Source organism: Chiloscyllium punctatum, chromosome 46 (genome assembly GCF_047496795.1).
Source record: "Chiloscyllium punctatum isolate Juve2018m chromosome 46, sChiPun1.3, whole genome shotgun sequence".
NCBI lineage: Eukaryota > Metazoa > Chordata > Chondrichthyes > Orectolobiformes > Hemiscylliidae > Chiloscyllium > Chiloscyllium punctatum.
This window is the reverse complement of record NC_092784.1, coordinates 54,015,535-54,033,401: the sequence shown is the minus strand read 5'-3', so window position 1 is coordinate 54,033,401 and position 17,867 is coordinate 54,015,535. Positions and strand designations below refer to the sequence as shown.

Below are 17,867 nucleotides of genomic sequence, written 5' to 3'. Positions count from 1 at the left end.
CTTGGCCTGTGAAATCTCTTATTCTACGGACATCAAAGAGTTTTAAATCATTTCCAATGTTTTGTTTTCTCTCTGTGAGAGGGCACTTATTGTCAGATGCAGCCATTGTCCTGATAGCTCACGTCTCCTGGAATTTTTAATTACATTCAGCCTTTGTTTACACTCACATTTTACCTCTGGAGTGTTTTTAGTCAATTCTTCTTTTAAACACTAGATGGTGCACTGTCATCAGGCATGGGATGGAGCCTCCAAAGGCTGGGGGGAAGGGGGTAGGGGAAGGGAAATATAAATATTGATATCTTACGTGGGCCTATTGCCAAGATCCATGGGAGTGCATTGTTGTCCAGCTGTAAGATTATCTGTGTCCATCATGATACCATCATGAGTCATCCTCCACCATTTGTAAGGCTGGTGTATGGAAGGTGGAGGGTAGAATTTGGGATCCAGTGACAGTTTGAAAAGGGAGTGAGGTCCAAGTGTGACTCTCGTCCAGAGTTTACAACACAGGAGTACTTTTATAATGTCGTCTAAGGGCTTTGTTGTTGTCATGAAGAAATCCTGGTCTGAAATGTGCGAGGCTACCAATGGCTTGTACCCCTGAATTGCCAATAGCAGGAGCAGATTTGGAAGCAGCATCCAGTTAATACAGTAGTTTGAGCATCACCGAGACTGTGAAATCAGGGACGAGTCTCCTAACTGTGGCACTGTAGGTGTGCTCTCCACTCATACAGTCAGCATAGCCCCAAAGGAAGCCATTCTGCTATTCACATGCATGATAACACTCCACAGAGCAATCTAGTCAGTTCAATTCTTACATTTTATTCCATTGCCCTATGCATTTATTTGTTTTGAAAATTTAGTGAAATTATTGATCAACTTTGCTGCCACCACTCTCATTGTCAATGAGTCCCAGGTCACTAGCATTTTCTGCATAAAATAATTCTTCCTTGTATCCTCCCTATGTCTCTTGCCCAAAAGCTTATATCTGTGTTGCCTAGTCCTTACGCCACCAGCTAATCTGAACAATGTTTTTTTGTCTACCTTAGCTAAACCTTGTGTAATCTTGTAAACCTATATCTCATTGATCTTGTTGTGAATGGGTAGTGGAGAACTTCACCTTTCTTTGCTTGATTAGAGATGAAGGAGCTTAACTCAACAGGAAGACTGAAGCAATGATTTTGCTTTGCCTGGCCATTAAGTTGGAACATACAGAGTCAAATCCTGATCCAACTACAAAACCAAGTAAGGGAGTGAGACCAGCTCTTTCAAAGGGCAAGCACAAAATTGTGGGCCGAATGGCCACCTTCCATGCTAAGAGGCAAAACAGAGCGAAACTCAGTGACAAAGGAAAACTCACTGCTTCACTCTTTAGCTGTCCTTGCAATCCACAAGCTCACATGATCCCTTTCCATTCATTCCTTGCTTCTCCTAATATCATGTTTACACTGCATTTTAGATATTTTATTGTCGTCCTATACAGAGATTTATTTTGTAGATATTTTCTAATTAACCTGTTCAGAGCTGTTATTGCACACCTCTGGAGCAGATGGGACTTGAATTCAGGCTTCCTGCTTCAGAAGCAGGGACATTACCATTGCACTACAAGACAGTGGTAAAAAATAATAATTCACTGCCAAAACACAAGCTTGGGCCAGGGGCTTTCAAACTGTCAGACTAATGCTCATCCAACTGAGCTATGACAGTAAATTTAGTGTTAGAGTAGGTAGGGCTTGAACCCAAGCCTTCTGGCCCACACAAGTTCATCCTTGGGATGTGAGCATTACTGGCATTTATTGCCCATTCCTAGGTTTAATAAAAATCGAATGGGTAGTTAGTGTTAATTGTATCAATTGAAGTTAAGCACATACAGGTGGAGGATATTGACTGAGTGGTTACTTGCGCACAGATAAATAGGCACTTATAGAGTTGATTAGTCAATTGGCTTGATGGCTAACATGTACTTTAGAATAACGCCAACAGTCTGGCTTCATTTCCTGTTCCATTTTAGGTATACTGGAGACTTATCTTCTTGCATTATTCCTAGAGGTAAAAGGTGAAAACTATAGTTTCTTGTAGTACAGTGGTAGTGTCCTGGGCTAGAAGTTTAGGTTTAAGTTCTGCTTGCTATGGTAAAAGTTCTAGATGGTAAAAACTGCAATGGGAATTGGTTTAACTGAGGTCTTCTGTCACTGATGGACACTACAGAAACTGGAGTGTATTCTCCATGGCCACAATTATCTTTTAAGTTTCCTTTGAGAGTTTTATATGTTGTTACTGTGTTGCTTTCAAGGGTTGCTACTTATTAATGTGGTTTAATTTGGCTTAATTGGTTTCAAAACAGTAAAATAGATGCTGACATGGCAGTTCAATGGAGTCAGGAGATACTTACCTGTAACGTTGCGCTCTGTGAATAAGTCTGCTACAAGCAAAGACTGGCCCTCACCAACTGGCTATCTGGGGTATAATAATTAGGTGACTTTAGAGAACGGTTAAGAGTCTTTTATAAACATGGATCAAGTAAGGACAATAAGTTTCCTTCCATATTAGATGTTTGCAAATTTTCTTTTCTTATAACAGTTTAAGCATTTCATGGCATTTTCTTTTACGGATACCATTTTTTCAAATCAAAAACTGTACCAAATTCTTAGGGATGTTTCCTGAAACATTTCTAATGTTTCTTGAAATATTAGCAAAACCCTCTGGATCACTTGACCTGTAATGTCCATTATACATCCAGATTATTTGTGAGCCATTTTTCCAGTCCAGGCAATGTGTGCTGGCTGTAGGAAGGGTCTTCACAGCCAGGCGTGTCCCTTTCACAGTGACCTGCACACACCAGTGAAGAAGAGTCATACCAGACTCCAAATGTTAACTGTTTCTTCTTCCATTGATGCTGCCAGAACCTGCTGAGTTTCTCAAGCACTTTCTGTCCTTCTGGCTAAAAAATTAAATATAATATACCGTAGAGGTGTACGATAGCATAGGTGTTATGTTACTGGATTTATAATCCAACCATCTAGACTCATGCAGCATGAGTTTGAATCCTACTGAGACAGTTTGGGATTTAAAGTTCAGTTCTTCTATTATTCATTCATGGGATGAAGGTATCACTGGCTAGGCCAGCATTCATTGCTCATCCCTCACTGCCTAGAAAGAGTCAATATTACTGCTTTGGGTCTAGAGTCACATGTAAGCCAGACTAGGGTAAAGATGTCTGTCAGAGAACACCTCTGGGACACCCGGACCAACCAACCCAACCACCCCGTGGCTCAGCACTTCAACTCCCCCTCCCACTCCACCGAGGACATGCAGGTCCTTGGACTCCTCCATCGCCAGACCATAGCAACACGACGGCTGGAGGAAGAGCGCCTCATCTTCTGCCTAGGAACCCTCCAACCACAAGGGAGACTCAGACTTCTCCAGTTTCCTCATTTCCCCTCCCCCCACCTTGTCTCAGTCCCAACCTCGAATTCAGCACCGCCTTCCTAACCTGCAATCTTCTTCCTGACCTCTCCGCCCCCCACCCCCACTCCAGCCTATCACCCTCACCTTAACCTCCTTCCACCTATTGCATTTCCAATGCCCCTCCCCCAAATCCCACCTCCCTACCTTTTATCTTAGCCTCCTGGACACACTTTCCTCATTCCTGAAGAAGGGCTCATGCCCGAAACGTCGATTCTCCTGCTCCTTGGATTCTGCCTGACCTTCTGCGCTTTTCCAGCAACACATTTTCAGCTAAAGATGTCTGTTACCTTAAAGAACATTAGTGAACCAACTGGGCTTTTTCCTGACAATTAACATTGGATTAATAGTCATCATTAAACTCTTAATTTCAGATTTTTATTAAATTCAAATTCGAATATCTGCCATGGCAGAATTTGTATGCAGGTCTCCAGAACAGTCCAGCAATATTACTGCTAGGTCATCATCTCCTCTGCAAGTTACTTACTAAACCTGAAATGAGAATGTTAATGGTGATCCTAACACCAGGGACAGCTGCAAATGAGTAAATTATTCACTAAAATCTTTCAGGAAGGAAAATCTGTTATGCTTATCCAGCCTATTCATGACTCCAGATGCTCCCTGACTTGGTGAACTTGAACAAGACTCTTGTTAGACCTCACATAGACAACTACTTATAGTTCTGTGTGTCACATTGTAAGAAGACCGTGAATTTATTGGAGACAGTGCAGTGGAAATTCACAAGAATGGTTCCGGGGTAAAGAATTTTGTTTCCGAGGATAGATTGAATAAGTTGGGACTGTTCTTCTTGGAAAGAAGAATACTGAAAGGAGATCTGATTGAGTTTTTCAAACTCATGAGCGGGTTAGATGGAGTCAATGGGGAGAAACTGTTCCCATTTGTAAAAGGAACAAGAACAACAGGCCATAGATTTAAAATGATTTGCAAAAAAATCAAGGGTAATGTGAGAAAACCTTTTCACTCAGTGACTGGCTAGAATGTAGAATGGACTACTTGAAAGTGTGATAGACATTCAACTGAGCCATTCAAGAGGGAATTGGATAAGTATTTGGTTAAACTAATGTGCAAGGATATGGGGAAACTAGCAGGAGATTGTCATTAACTCATGATGCTTGTTTGAAGAACCAGTGAAGACACAGTGGGCTGAATGGCCACCTTGTGCACTGTAATGTATCTGTGATTCTATAGTATTATTTCCTTTGAAGTGGGCTGTTCTATTCTTGAGTGTATTCAAGGATGTGTGTGTCCAAGACCGGCACAGAGTTACAAGGGATGGGCAATAATTACTTACCCTATCAGTGGTGCTTTCATCCTATTGATGGAAAGGCATGTGCTGCATTCACCTACATCCCTGAGTCTCCAGGAGGCCTTTTTTTAATCAAGATCTTTAAATCAACGAAATCTGATTTTGTTAGTGATTCATTGAAGAGCAGTTTGTTTGGGACTAATGATAATCCCCTGATGGAAACAGACCAGAATGTAAAATGCACAGAGCAATCAGTCTTCCACTTAATATGTGTCAACATCCAGCAGTGTTTTGTCAAAGGCGAGTGACAAAGCCTGATTCAGAAATTGGGAAACATCTACTTTGAGACTTGGGCACTAGGTTGTGCCCTCAGGCTTGTGGTTTCAAGTCCCACTCTGGAGACATCAACACCAAAACCCTCCCCATCTCCACCAAGTGCTGTAAAGAGGGAGTGCAGCTCTGTCAGAGGATGCCGTCTCTTGGTTGAATTGTGAAAACAAGGCACTCAGCTGGATGTAAAATATCCTGCGGCGCTATTTCAAAGGAGAGCAAGGGAGTTCTCCTGAGTTCCTCAACCAAAATAACTAAAACAAAAAAAAGTCCAGAATATTTAGTCATTATCTCATTATTGCTTGTGTGATCTTGCCATGCACACAGTGGCTGCCACTTCCCCACATTATGGTGGTGACTATACTTCAAAACCACTCCATTGGTTACAAAGAGTTCTGGGATGTCCTGAGATCAGAAATGCAGATACGGATGAAATGCTGCAAATTAATTGGCACAGACGGCCCCAGACTGATGTTTCTGAATATTGAACAGAAGTCTTCTGTTAGCAGCAGGAGTTGTATTCTGTGAAAATTGATGGTCTGACTGTGGGCACCTCAAAGGAAGGTCAGATTGGGCCTTGTTGTCTTGAATTGATGCCCTTCTTGCTTTCTCTTAATTTTTGCTGAGTCTGCTCAAATCTGCACTTCCCAACACTTTGCCCAACTTGTCACTCTTCTTCAACACTGGTAGCCACAGTCTGATACTGTCCTTGCCTTCACATTCGAGAACCAATTGTTGAATGGTGCTCAGATCCGCCATCCCCAGCTACCATGAGACCCCTCTCCCAGCCACAGTCCGTTATGTGTCCACTACTGAAGGAAAATAAGTCCATAAATTAGCCCCCTTGAGCCTTTTGTTTATTTGTTCAGGGGATGAGGATGATGTTAACAATTGTTGTTCTTCAGGCAGTTAAGACTCAAACACATGATTCTGGAGTCACATATAGATCAGACCAGATAAAGATGGCAGATTTCCTTCCCCAGCTGGGTTTTTATGAGAATTGGCAGTGGTTGCAGAATTGCTATTAGGACAAGTTTTTATTGAATTCAAACTTTGCTATATCCCACGGTGGAAATTGAACCCATGTCTCTAGAACATAAGCCTGGGGTTCTGAATTACTAGTTGAAGAGTGTGGTGCTGGAAAAGCTCCTCCTCCTTGGATGCTGCCTGACCTGCTGTATTTTTCCAGCACCACAGTCTTCAACTCTGATTTCCAGCATCTGCAGCGCTCATTTTCTTCCTGTTCTGAATTATTACTCTTGTGAGATTACCACTCAAAAGCCAGCTGTGCTCGCTGGGACATATCGTTCATAAGCCTGGCATCAGACTTCTGAAACAGCTGTTGTTCTTGTGGCAGAATAGTCTGAGGATGACAGAAAGAATGTTTTAGAGGCCTCAAAACATGTCTGAAGAGATCAAACATTTCCCCCCGGACTCACTGCAGACCCTGGCTGGTGACCGATAAAATTGGAGAATGTTCCATCTGGCCAACGTCATACACATGGTGAGATTTGGGGAGTGGGGGCAATGTTGAGTTGCCAGAGCAACTATTCAAAATTCCACATAGCTCATCTGCCCCAACTATTGAATACCACCTGCCTGACCATGCTGTTGGCAAGCTCTGCAACTTAGCCAGCTCCAAATCCATTGAAATAGAAACAAGTCACCCTCACTTCCCAGCAGCTGCCTAAGGAGAGGGGAAGAGATTTCAATGGAAATTGGATCTTGGTGCTACACCTTCTGAAAGAGTCTTAGAGAATTTGGCATATGTTCTGCTGCCTATCCACTGCAGTATTCCCGAAAAAATATCAAGCTGTGACATCAGTTATAGGGATAGATTGAATGAGTAGGGACTGTTCTCTCTGAGGAGAGATTTGAAATCTAGTAGTCACTAGTGTACCACTATGTTCATGGGTTCTTCTTTGCAGCAGAATCAGTCACTGCCATTTTTTAACATAAAAGTTATTTTATTTTCAAGGATGGTTACTAGCTGTGGGTTGCAAAGGATTGCACAGGGACAAAAGTCTCTTAGTACTTGTTAGCAGGGCTTAGCTCTCCACCTGTCACGGGCAGATTAAAGTCTTGCAGAATGAGGTATGGCATGCTTTTAAATTAGACTTTATTGGACAAGATTTGTTTGAATATTACATGAAAATTTGCACTGTATGCAAAATAACCTCTTAAAAATGGATTAGATGTCTAACTTTCAGGATGAAGTTGGTCTTAAAGCTTGGCACGCATTCTGGAGTGGGCGCCTGTTGTAATAGACCATTTTCAATATGTCTCAAACTCATACAGCACTGTAAGAAGCCATTTGTTCCATCATGGCTGCCCTTTTCTTGAATGTTGCTATCCAATTGGTTCTACTTGCTTGCAGATCTACAGTACTGAAGAGTTCCACTTCAAATATTTTGAAAGTTATTTTCTGCTTCCACTGTACTTTCACAGGTACAAAGGAACAGGAATAGGCCATTCAACTATTTGAGCCTACTTTCACATTCAACTCTTTGTGCTAATTTTCCTTATTTCCCCATTAGTTCTTCTGGAGATTACCTTAAAACCATGTATTTTGATTACTGACCATCATGCCAGTGGAAATAGAATTTTTAAAAATTGATTTTTTCCTGGGATGTGGGCATCACAGGCAAAGTCAACATCTTTAAACTGAGTAGCTGTCCAGGCAGTTAGGGGTCAATCACATTGCTGTGAGTCTGCAATCATGTGTAAGCAAGACCAGATTAAGACAGCAGAATTTCTTCTTTAATGGACATTAGTAAGCTGGACAGGTTTTTGCAATAATCAAACTATGACCATCTTTAAATTCCAGGTTTCATTAATTGAAAATAATCCAATCATTTGCTATAGTGGGATTTGTACCTCTGTCACCACAGCATTAACCCAGATCTCTGGATTAGTAGTTCAATGACATTGCTACTATACCACTAGCTCCATGTGTAGCTTGGGTCAATTTGCTCTTCAGGCCATTATTAGTTTGAATGGCTGGGGGGTTTGCCCATTGTCGTATCTTCACATATGAAAAAAAAATGTCATCCACACAGGTCTGATGAAAATTGTGTGTTTGGTAAACTGAAATCTGTTTGGACTATTGTGGATCCTGTTGGCCTGGTTTATTGATGAAACCTGAAGGAGTGGGCCCATATGATCATTAAATGCAGGAGCATAAGTAGGCCATTCAGCCCATCAAATCTGCTCCACTATTCCATGAGATTGTGGCTGATCTGATATTTCTCAATTCCAATTTCCTATTTTCCCCACAACCCTTGATTCCCTTACTGTTAAATATTGGTCTATCTCATCCTTGAATAAATTTAGCATAATAGTTCTCGCAAATCCCCCCACTTGGATACAGGAAACCAAACTTAGTAGTGGGTGCTATTAATGCTGTGAACCATTCAGGTTGAGGATTACTGGTGTTCTGATTTTAGCTGGTTGAACTTCCTGGTCGCCACTGTCCAAACCTGAAAATCCTAGAAATATTTGTTCCTGATCAATGTGCTCCAGCATGTATCCTTTGGTAGAGTTTGCATGTTTAACATCATAGAATGGAAACTTTAACTGTGTTGTTTTCTCATTAGATTGGTTTGAAATACCTTAAGTATGATTCTCCAAGTTCTTTTAGGTATCAAAACCTGCATTCATCGTCTGCTCTGATGTATATACGACTCTAGCCCCCAGACTAGAAGGAACTAAAAAGACACTTGGGAAGTTCACTGACATTTTCCCGGGACAACTGGCCAGCAAATGCCAGCCTTGTCTATGAAACCCACTTTCAAGAATCAACTAAAAAGCATGATTAGGGAACTTAGGCTGATGAGTGGCAAATGTTGTTTAATGTAGACAAGTTGACAAATAGAAACTGAGCAATAGGGTAGACAGGTTGCAACCCAGAATACGAATTTTCGAGTATTGGTGTATGAATGATGAACCCCTCAACACTGTGTCCTAGCTGTGTCTCAGTGAGTGGCACTTTTCACCTCCAAGTCAGAAGACCCTGGGCTCATGTCCTAATACAGAGACGTGGGCATATACCCATGCAGATGTTCCTAGTGCAATACTGACAGAATTCTGCACTGTCAGATGCCAAGTCATGCCCCCATCTGCTCTGCAATAGATGGCATCTCATAGCAGTGTTGCAATGATGGTTAGGACTAATCTTACAATTATTCAGCCAATATCTCTGAACCTACATCAGCTCAGTACATGGTCACTTGTGGGAGCTTGCTGTGTGTAAATTGGCTATCATGCTGCCTACATTACTCCCTCAGGTCCATGGTGATAGTCAATCTTCCTCCTGATGCAGGACTCAATACCTTTGTCGCTAAAGCAACTACCAGCTTTGGCTAATTCACAACACAAAAATGAAACTGCATCAACACTGATCCTTCGGACCAATCTGATAGTTTGATCTCTGTGTTCTCGGGAGCTTTCTAAATGATAGTAAAACATGGATGACTCATCGCAATCGAGGAAAGGAGCTCAACACTTTTCTTCTTTACTGTTTGCGCCATGTTCTGGATTTATCCTGGCAGGATCAAATTGCAAATGTCAAAGGCAGAGCTGCCAAGTTTGTTGGCACTATTCAAGCAGAAATACACAGGCAGGAGGCTGGAAGAACACAAGCCAGGCAGCCTCAGGAGATGGAGAAGTCCATGTTTCGGGTATAACCCTTCTTCAGGACCTATGCACCTGAACTCTAAGGTCACTCTGTTCCGCTGCACTCCTTAAGGTCCTACCATTCACCATGAAACCCCTACCTTGATTTGACTTTCCAAAATGCAAGACCGCACAGTTAGATGTATTAAACGCTATTTGCCATTTCTCGACCAGTTCCCCAGCTGATCAAGGTCCTACTGCAATTTCTGATAACCTTCCTTACTGTCCATGATACCACCTATTTCAGTATCATCTGCAAACTTACTGATCATGCTTTGTACATTCTCATCCAAATCATTCATATGGATAACGAATAGCAATGTGCCCAGCACCAACCCCTGAGGCACTCCAGTAGTCATAGGCCTCCAGTCTGATCAGCATCCTTCCACTATTAGCCCTCAGCTTCCTACCATCAAGCCAATTTTGTATCCGATTTGTCAGCTCTTCCCTGGATTCCATGCGATCTAGATTGCTAATGGGCTGAGGAGTGGCAGATGGAGTTTAATTTAGATAAATGGGAGGTGCTGCATTTTGGAAAAGCAAATCAGAGCAGGACTTATACACTTAATGGTAAGGTCCTAGGGAATGTTGCTGAACAAAGAGACCTTGGAGTGCAGGTTCATAGTTCCTTCAAAGTAGAGTTGTAGGTCGATAGGATGGTGAAGAAGATGTTTAGTATGCTTTCTTTTATTGGTCAGAGTATTGAGTATAGGAGTTGGGAGGTCATGTTGCGGATATGCAGGGCATTGGTTAGGCTACTATTGGAATATGACATGCAATTCTGGTCTCACTCCTATTGGAAGGATGTTGTGAAACTTGAAAGGGTTCAGAAATGATTTACAAGATATTGCTAGGATTGGAATATTTGAGCTATAGGGAGAGGCTGAAAAGGACGGGACCGTTTTCCTTGGAGCGTCTAGGCTGCGGGTTATAGAGATTTATAAAATCATGAGGGACATGAATAAGATAAATGGACAAAGTCTTTTCCCTGGAGTGTGAGAGTCCAGAACTGGAGGGCATAGATTGAGGGCAAGAGGAGAAAGATATAAAAGGGACCTAAGGGGCAACTTTTTCACACAGAAGGTTGTGCATGTATGGAGTGAGATGCCAGAGGAAGTGGTGGAAGCTAGTACAATTGCAGCATTTAAAAGGCATCTGGGTGGGTATATGAATAGGAAAGGATATGGGCCAAGTGCTAGCAAATGGAAATAGATTAGGTTAGGATATCTGGTCAGCATGGACGAGTTGGACCGAAGGGTCTGTTTCTGTGCTGTACATCTCTGTGACTCTATGACTCCAACCTTCCAGAGCAGCCTACCATGTGGAATCTTACTAAAAGCATTACTGAAATCTATATAGACTACATTTACCGCCCTGCCCTCATCAACCTTCCTGATCACTTCATCAAAAAACTCTTAACAAATTTGTGAGGCATGATGTCCCATGCACAAAGCCATGCGAAATAATCTTAATTAAACTGTGACTTTCCAAATGCATGTATATCTTATCCCTCAGAATCTTCTCAAGTAACTTATCTACAACAGATGTTCAGCTTACTGGTCTGTAGTTCCCAGGTTTCTCTTTGCAGCCCTTCTTGAATAAGGACACGATATTCACTACCCTCCAGTCTTCCAGTACCTCACCTGCGGCTAACGATGATGCAAATATATTAGCCAGGGTCCCTGCAATTTCCTCTCTAGCCTCTTGCAGGATTCTTGGATATATCTGGTCAGGATGAGGAGATTTATGCACCTTCGTACATTCTAATACATCTAGCACATCCTCTATTGTGATATGGACAATCCGAGTTACATCCTCGGTTCCTGAGGATTGGAGGGCGGCTAATGTTGTGCCACTTTTTAAGAAGGGTGGGCGGGAGAAAGCAGGAAATTATAGACCAGTTAGTCTGACCTCAGTGGTGGGAAAGATGCTGGAGTCTATTATAAAGGATGAAATTACGGCACATCTGGATAATAGTAACAGGATAGGACAGAGTCAGCATGGATTTATGAAGGGGAAATCATGCTTGACTAATCTTCTTGAATTTTTTGAGGATGTAACTCGGAAGATGGACGAGGGAGATCCAGTGGATGTAGTGTACCTGGACTTTCAGAAAGCTTTTGATAAAGTCCCACACAAGAGGTTAGTGAGTAAAATTAGGGCGCACGGGATTGGGGGCAAAGTACTAGATTGGATAGAGAATTGGTTGGCTAATAGGAAACAAAGGGTAGTGATTAACGGCTCCATTTCGGAATGGCAGGCAGTGACCAGTGGGGTACCGCAGGGATCCGTGCTGGGACCGCAGCTTTTTACAATATATGTAAATGATATAGAAGATGGTATCAGCAATAACATTAGCAAATTTGCTGATGACACAAAGCTAGGTGGTAGGGTGAAATGTGATGAGGATGTTAGGAGATTACAGGGTGACCTGGACAAGTTAGGTGAGTGGGCAGATGCATGGCAGATGCAGTTTAATGTGGATAAATGTCTGGTTATCCACTTTGGTGGCAAGAACAGAAAGGCAGATTACTACCTCAATGGTATCAAATTAGGTAAAGGGGCTGTTCAGAGAGATCTGGGTGTTCTTGTCCACCAGTCAATGAAGGCAAGCGTGCAGGTACAGCAGATCGTGAAGAAGGCTAATAGCATGCTGGCCTTCATAACAAGAGGGATTGAGTATAGAAGCAAAGAGGTGCTTCTGCAGCTGTACAGGGCCCTGGTGAGACCACACCTGGAGTACTGTGTACAGTTCTGGTCTCCAAATTTGAGGAAAGACATTCTGGCTATTGAGGGAGTGCAGCGTAGGTTCACGAGGTCAATTCCTGGAATGGCAGGATTGCCTTACACGGAAAGACTGAAGCGACTGGGCTTGTATACCCTTGAGTTTAGAAGACTGAGAGGGGATCTGATTGAAACGTATAGGATTATGAAAGGACTGGACACTCTGGAGATAAGGCTGGAACAGGATACTGATTAGGAATGATCAGCCATGATCATATTGAATGGCGGTGCAGGCTCAAAGGGCAGAATGGCCTACTCCTGCATCTATTGTCTATTGACTGTTGCAAGATATCACCACCAACTTCCCAAGTCTTCATGTCTTTCTCCATGGTAAACACAGAGGAGGAATATTCATAAGAACCTTGCCCAACTCCTGTGGTTCCACACATGCATGTCCACTTTGGTCCTTGAAGGGTCATATTTTTTCTCCGGTTAATTCTTTTTCCTATAATGTGCTTAAAGAACCTCTTTATATTCACCTTAATCTTCGCAGCCAAGGCTATGTCATGCCCCCTTTTTGCCGTCCTGATTTCTTTCTTCAGTAAACTCCTGTATCCCCTATACATTTGCATGCTCTGCTGGACACCCAAAGCTCTATTTCACAGATATCTGTAGGCAGGACAAAAGGTTTCTAGACATCAATCATTGTACATGTGAGTCACTAGATGTCAACAGAGGGTAATGATCATCTCCTGTAAGCTGCATGCATCAACACAATGCTACTGTGGCTACAATGGCTTGGCAGCAGAGGTGCGGCATTTGAGGCAGAATGTGCCACTCAAGGATTGGCCTCCTAACTCGTCAGCAATGGTGCGGCATATAATGAGCACACCACAAGCCTTGACACCCCCCCCTCCCCCACCCCCCAGGACCCTAGCTATCACTGATTGTTTGCTGATTGCTCATCATCTAGATGGAAGGATGTCAACGTTTCCTCCAATGGAAAAGTATTACATTTTCAAGGTATTAAATTTCACAAGTATTACTTTTGAAAGTATTGCATTGACTGGACAACATATGGGGGTGTCCATTAATTATGAAAGTCATTCTCTCATTTCAAGGCATCAATAGGAGCTAATTCGGTTTTGCACTGTCTAGCTGGAAGCGTAGAGCGCAAAACAATTCTACATTTACTTAAAACTTTGGTTTAGTCCCCACTGTGAAAAATTCTAAAAACTGCATTGTAAAAAAAAGTCAGTCATTGATGAGGCTGCAGTGAAAGGTAATTACATTGATAAAATGAGACCTTGTAGAAGCAGGGAATGTTCAAAGTTGCTCAGGGCTATCTTACCGAAATTGTCAAGATTTGAGCTGATAACAGTTTAAACAGTTAAATGTTTGATATAGGTATTGATTCTACAAGAGAGCAGACTCAAACTCCAAATAGGAAGAGTCTGTTCAGATTTGAAAAGAGCTTGGTGAATATACAGGATGAAATGCCAAAGAAGCCAGTGGGAGAAGATTGTAATCAGAAAATTCAGGAGAGTTGGATAAGCACCTGGCAAGAAGAAAGAGATTGAAGGGTATTTTGGCTATCATGGGATATGACAACATGGAGAAATGGGGACTGACCAGATGGGTTGCAGCATCTTTTGGGGGCATGGATGTTCCTATAAGAATTCCATTTATCTTATAGCATGTTTACATTATGATTTTGCCACTGAGGTTGGCATCAAATTTGCAGAATCTGCAAAGTAGCAATCTGGCGTGTGTCTCTCTGAAGGCTGTGCCACCTCAGGCGCCAAAGTAAATGTCATAGGAGGCAAGGACAGCCAAGAAATATACATGGTTGAGGCATTGCTGCCTACACAGAACAGACCAGAAAGGTGATTCGCTGGCAGTGTCCTTACAGATCCTCACTTTGCTTCTATAAGCAGTTCCTGGCCCGAGTGAAATAATTGTTGTTTATGCCATTGTAGCAGCTGCACTGGCACAGTTGGTTTCAAAGTGGTTCTGACTGTAAAGCAGGCTGAATGGATTGAATGTTTCCAATGTTTCTAGAAAGTATCCTATGTAAATAGAAAGGTTTGAGTATTAATGACAATTAAGCCTGTAATTGAGAAGTATGACTGTTTCTTAATACATTTACAAAAGAACCTTTTACTGTTTGCATTTAGGAAATCTTCCAAGTATTTTTATCGTCCCCATTTTTCACCTCTTACTCTTTTTTATATCATTCTGCTGCTTTCTTGACGGATCTCCAGGACTCCTGGATTGTCACTTTATCCTGCATTTATGTAAACCTTTCTTTTTACAAATCAGTTGGTGAAACAGAACCTCAGCATTGCTACAAGGAGGCAGGAAGCTGAAGCTTTTTGACTTGCACCCAATAAGACTGAAATACAGGAAAGAAACAACCCTCTTTTTCACAGAAGAACATCACAGATAGGAACAAATCATTCGGCCCGTCAAGCCAGCTTCATCTGTCAACATGATCCAGACTGATCTTTGGTTTGGACTCCACTTTTATGCCCATTTCACACATCTCTTGACTCCCCGAGAGACCAAAAACCTGCCTAACCCAGCCTTAAATCTATTTAACAATGGAACAATCCACAGTACTCTGAATTAGAGAATTCTAAATATTCATAACTCTTTAAGTGAAATAATTTCTTCTTATCTCAGTCCAAAATGGTTATCCCCCTACCATGAGACTCTTGCTTATGATTCCCCAGGCAAGGGGAATCAATCCCTCAGAATAACCCTGTCGAGGTTCTTCGCAATCACATATGTTTTGATATAGTCACCTCTCCATCTTCTAAACTCCAAAGCTTATTAATATCTCATGCCTCATTTGTTGACCATCGTCACTTAACTTCTCAAGTGAACCCTTTTTAAGGGTACCTTTTTTTAAGAATACCTTTTGTATTCTACTGATAACTTCCTTGAGAGTTTCTGAGCATTGATCTGAGGGTTGATCCATCAAGAATTCAGCCTGGCTTATTGTGCTCAATTTATTTCTAAGGCTAATTGTCTTACTTAAATTTCAGTTTGTGGCTTTTGTTCCTTCCTTTCAAAACTAATTTCATTATAATGATAGTTATTTCCTAAATAGTGCTGTACTTACAGCACAGGAATAGTCCATTCAGCCCAGATGGTCAATTCTGGCATTTATGCTCAGCACAAACCTCAAGATAATTGCTCATTTTTGCTCATCACGTATTTGACTCTTTACACTTATAAAACACGTTCTTGAAAATTGTCCAGCATGCATTACAGAAATGTTCCACCTATATTAATTGAGTTGCTCCGCTTCTTCCAGACTATGTGAGAACTATGTTCTTCTATTGTTATCATATTGCATCAATTGCCACACTCCTGATTTTCATATCAACAAATTTGGATTAACTGCTGGGATGGATATGAGATATTGAATATCTCAGGTATCAAGAGATACAGGATTAACCTTAAAAGTCAAGAACCAGCCATGATTTTATTGAATTATTCCTGTTTCTTGTCTTTTTATCCTTTTACTGCTTTCAGGCAGTCTGTAAACAATTCCTGCCTGAGTTTTCCATCCGCTTCAGTCCCTTCACAGCTTTTCATGCCCACTCACCCTTACTGAGGTTTCCTTTGCTGGTCTGTTGACAATATTGCCAACTTTCTCCCTTTCCCAATCATCTAGTCCATCCCCCAATCTAGAATATGTGGCTGTCAGACCTCCCCATCATTACTTTTAAACTGAAGTTATAATTCAAACCTGCTTGTTTTATTCCTAATTTTACAGTCATTCCTGTACACTACATAAAACCTGCCTAGCTGTCCCATTCTGCCCTGATAGTGTGTTCCTCACATATTTGGTTGCTGTATACTGCTGTATAGGTATTTTCGTACTCTTTTAAATTTGTTTCCTCAAAAGAATTTTATTTTAATTTAATTTTATTTTTTTTCCTTTACTGTTTCTTGGACTCCAGTCTTTCCTCTCATTCCTCCCTTCAAATTATTTTCCTCTGTGCAACCCTATTAATCCTTTCTGGCATGGTCAGAAGATCCTTCTTGTCCCAATCCAGGAGCCTGTGACCCTGGAAGTGAAATGTACTCCATCCCACACCAATCTGTCAACCTCACATTTACTTTCCTGATCCCTTTATCCCTGTGCCAATTAGCACGTGGTCCGGGTGATAATCCCAAGATTACCGCCTCTGAACTCTGGTTTTTAATTTGGCTGTGATCATGGGCAACACCGCCACTAGATGGAGAGCTGCAGTCCGCGAGTGCGAACAGTGGGAGAATTGCCTTTGGCTGAATGTGACAAAAATGACAGTGACCTGTTGTGCCGAAATTCATTCTGAGCAAGAAATGAGTAACCAGACCACAATAATCTTGTACATTAGATTTTAAACTAGTTGTAATATGTTCCAGGGGAAACAGGGTAACAATCTGTATATTTCTTTATTCTGTACATGACTGTTGAACAGCCTGGTCTTTTTCCAATTCAGTGTGATGTTGCCCAATAATTTGTCAGTACAAATAAAAATCTTGCTTTCCTTTCCAAAATATGTTGGAAAAATGGAAGTGGATGGATATTGTGAAGTGTCATTATTATTTTTCTAGTCTGTGGTAAGGGAAGCTTTCAACCTGGGGTGAGTACATAGAACTGGTGCTGTTGGAAAATCTGTCTATTTTTATGGGCTGCTAATTTGTTCATTTCAGTTAATCTGAAATTGGAAGCTCTGCTCCTGGAGAATTCTTCACTTAGGAAGTCAAACAATGACATCACATTATTCTGGAAAGAATGAGTTTGAAAGGAAAGGTTTGCTTTTCTTATTCTGAGCCTTTTATTCAAAAACATTTTTGATGTGACATCAACCAACAACTTTTATGATTTGTCTGTTTCCAGGCATCTGAGAGTTACTGAAGTGGGCAATAGCCAAGGCTTCATTCCCACAGATACATAGAAGCATAAACCAAAGTGGTTTCATCCTGAATAAAGTGACGTATTCAATATTCCAAGCCTGCATATGGAGAGAAGACCTTAACATGGAGGCATGGTGGCTCAGTGGTTCGCACTGCTGCCTCACAGTACCAGGGACCCGGGTTTGATTCAAGCCTCAGGTGACTGACTGTGTAGTGTTTGCATGTTCTCCCTGTGTTATGCATAGGTTTCCTCCTGGTGCTATGGTTACTTCCCACAGGCCAAAGATATGCACTTTAGGTGGATTGGCTATGCTAAAATTGCCCATTGTGTCCAGGATGTGCAGGCCTGATGAATTAGTCATAGGAAATGTAGGGCTTCAAGGATATGGTAAAGGATGGGTCTGGGTGGATGCTCTTTGGAGGGCCAGTGTAGTCTTGTTGGGCTGCATCGCCTGTTTCCACACTATAGAGACTCAATGGATAACACATCCAT

At 41.7% G+C, this 17,867-nt stretch overlaps 1 protein-coding gene across 1 annotated transcript in view; it reads left to right on the top strand.

Annotated features, from left to right (window-relative positions):
- LOC140468059 (uncharacterized) overlaps positions 1-17,452 on the top strand; it is a 146,530-nt gene extending 129,078 nt beyond the window's left edge. Inside the window, exon 4 of the mRNA XM_072564246.1 lies at positions 17,358-17,452. Within this exon, the coding sequence (XP_072420347.1) occupies positions 17,358-17,375 (18 nt within the window). The 3' untranslated portion in view covers positions 17,376-17,452. The remainder of the gene's footprint in view (positions 1-17,357) is intronic.
- Positions 17,453-17,867: the final 415 nt, after the last annotated feature.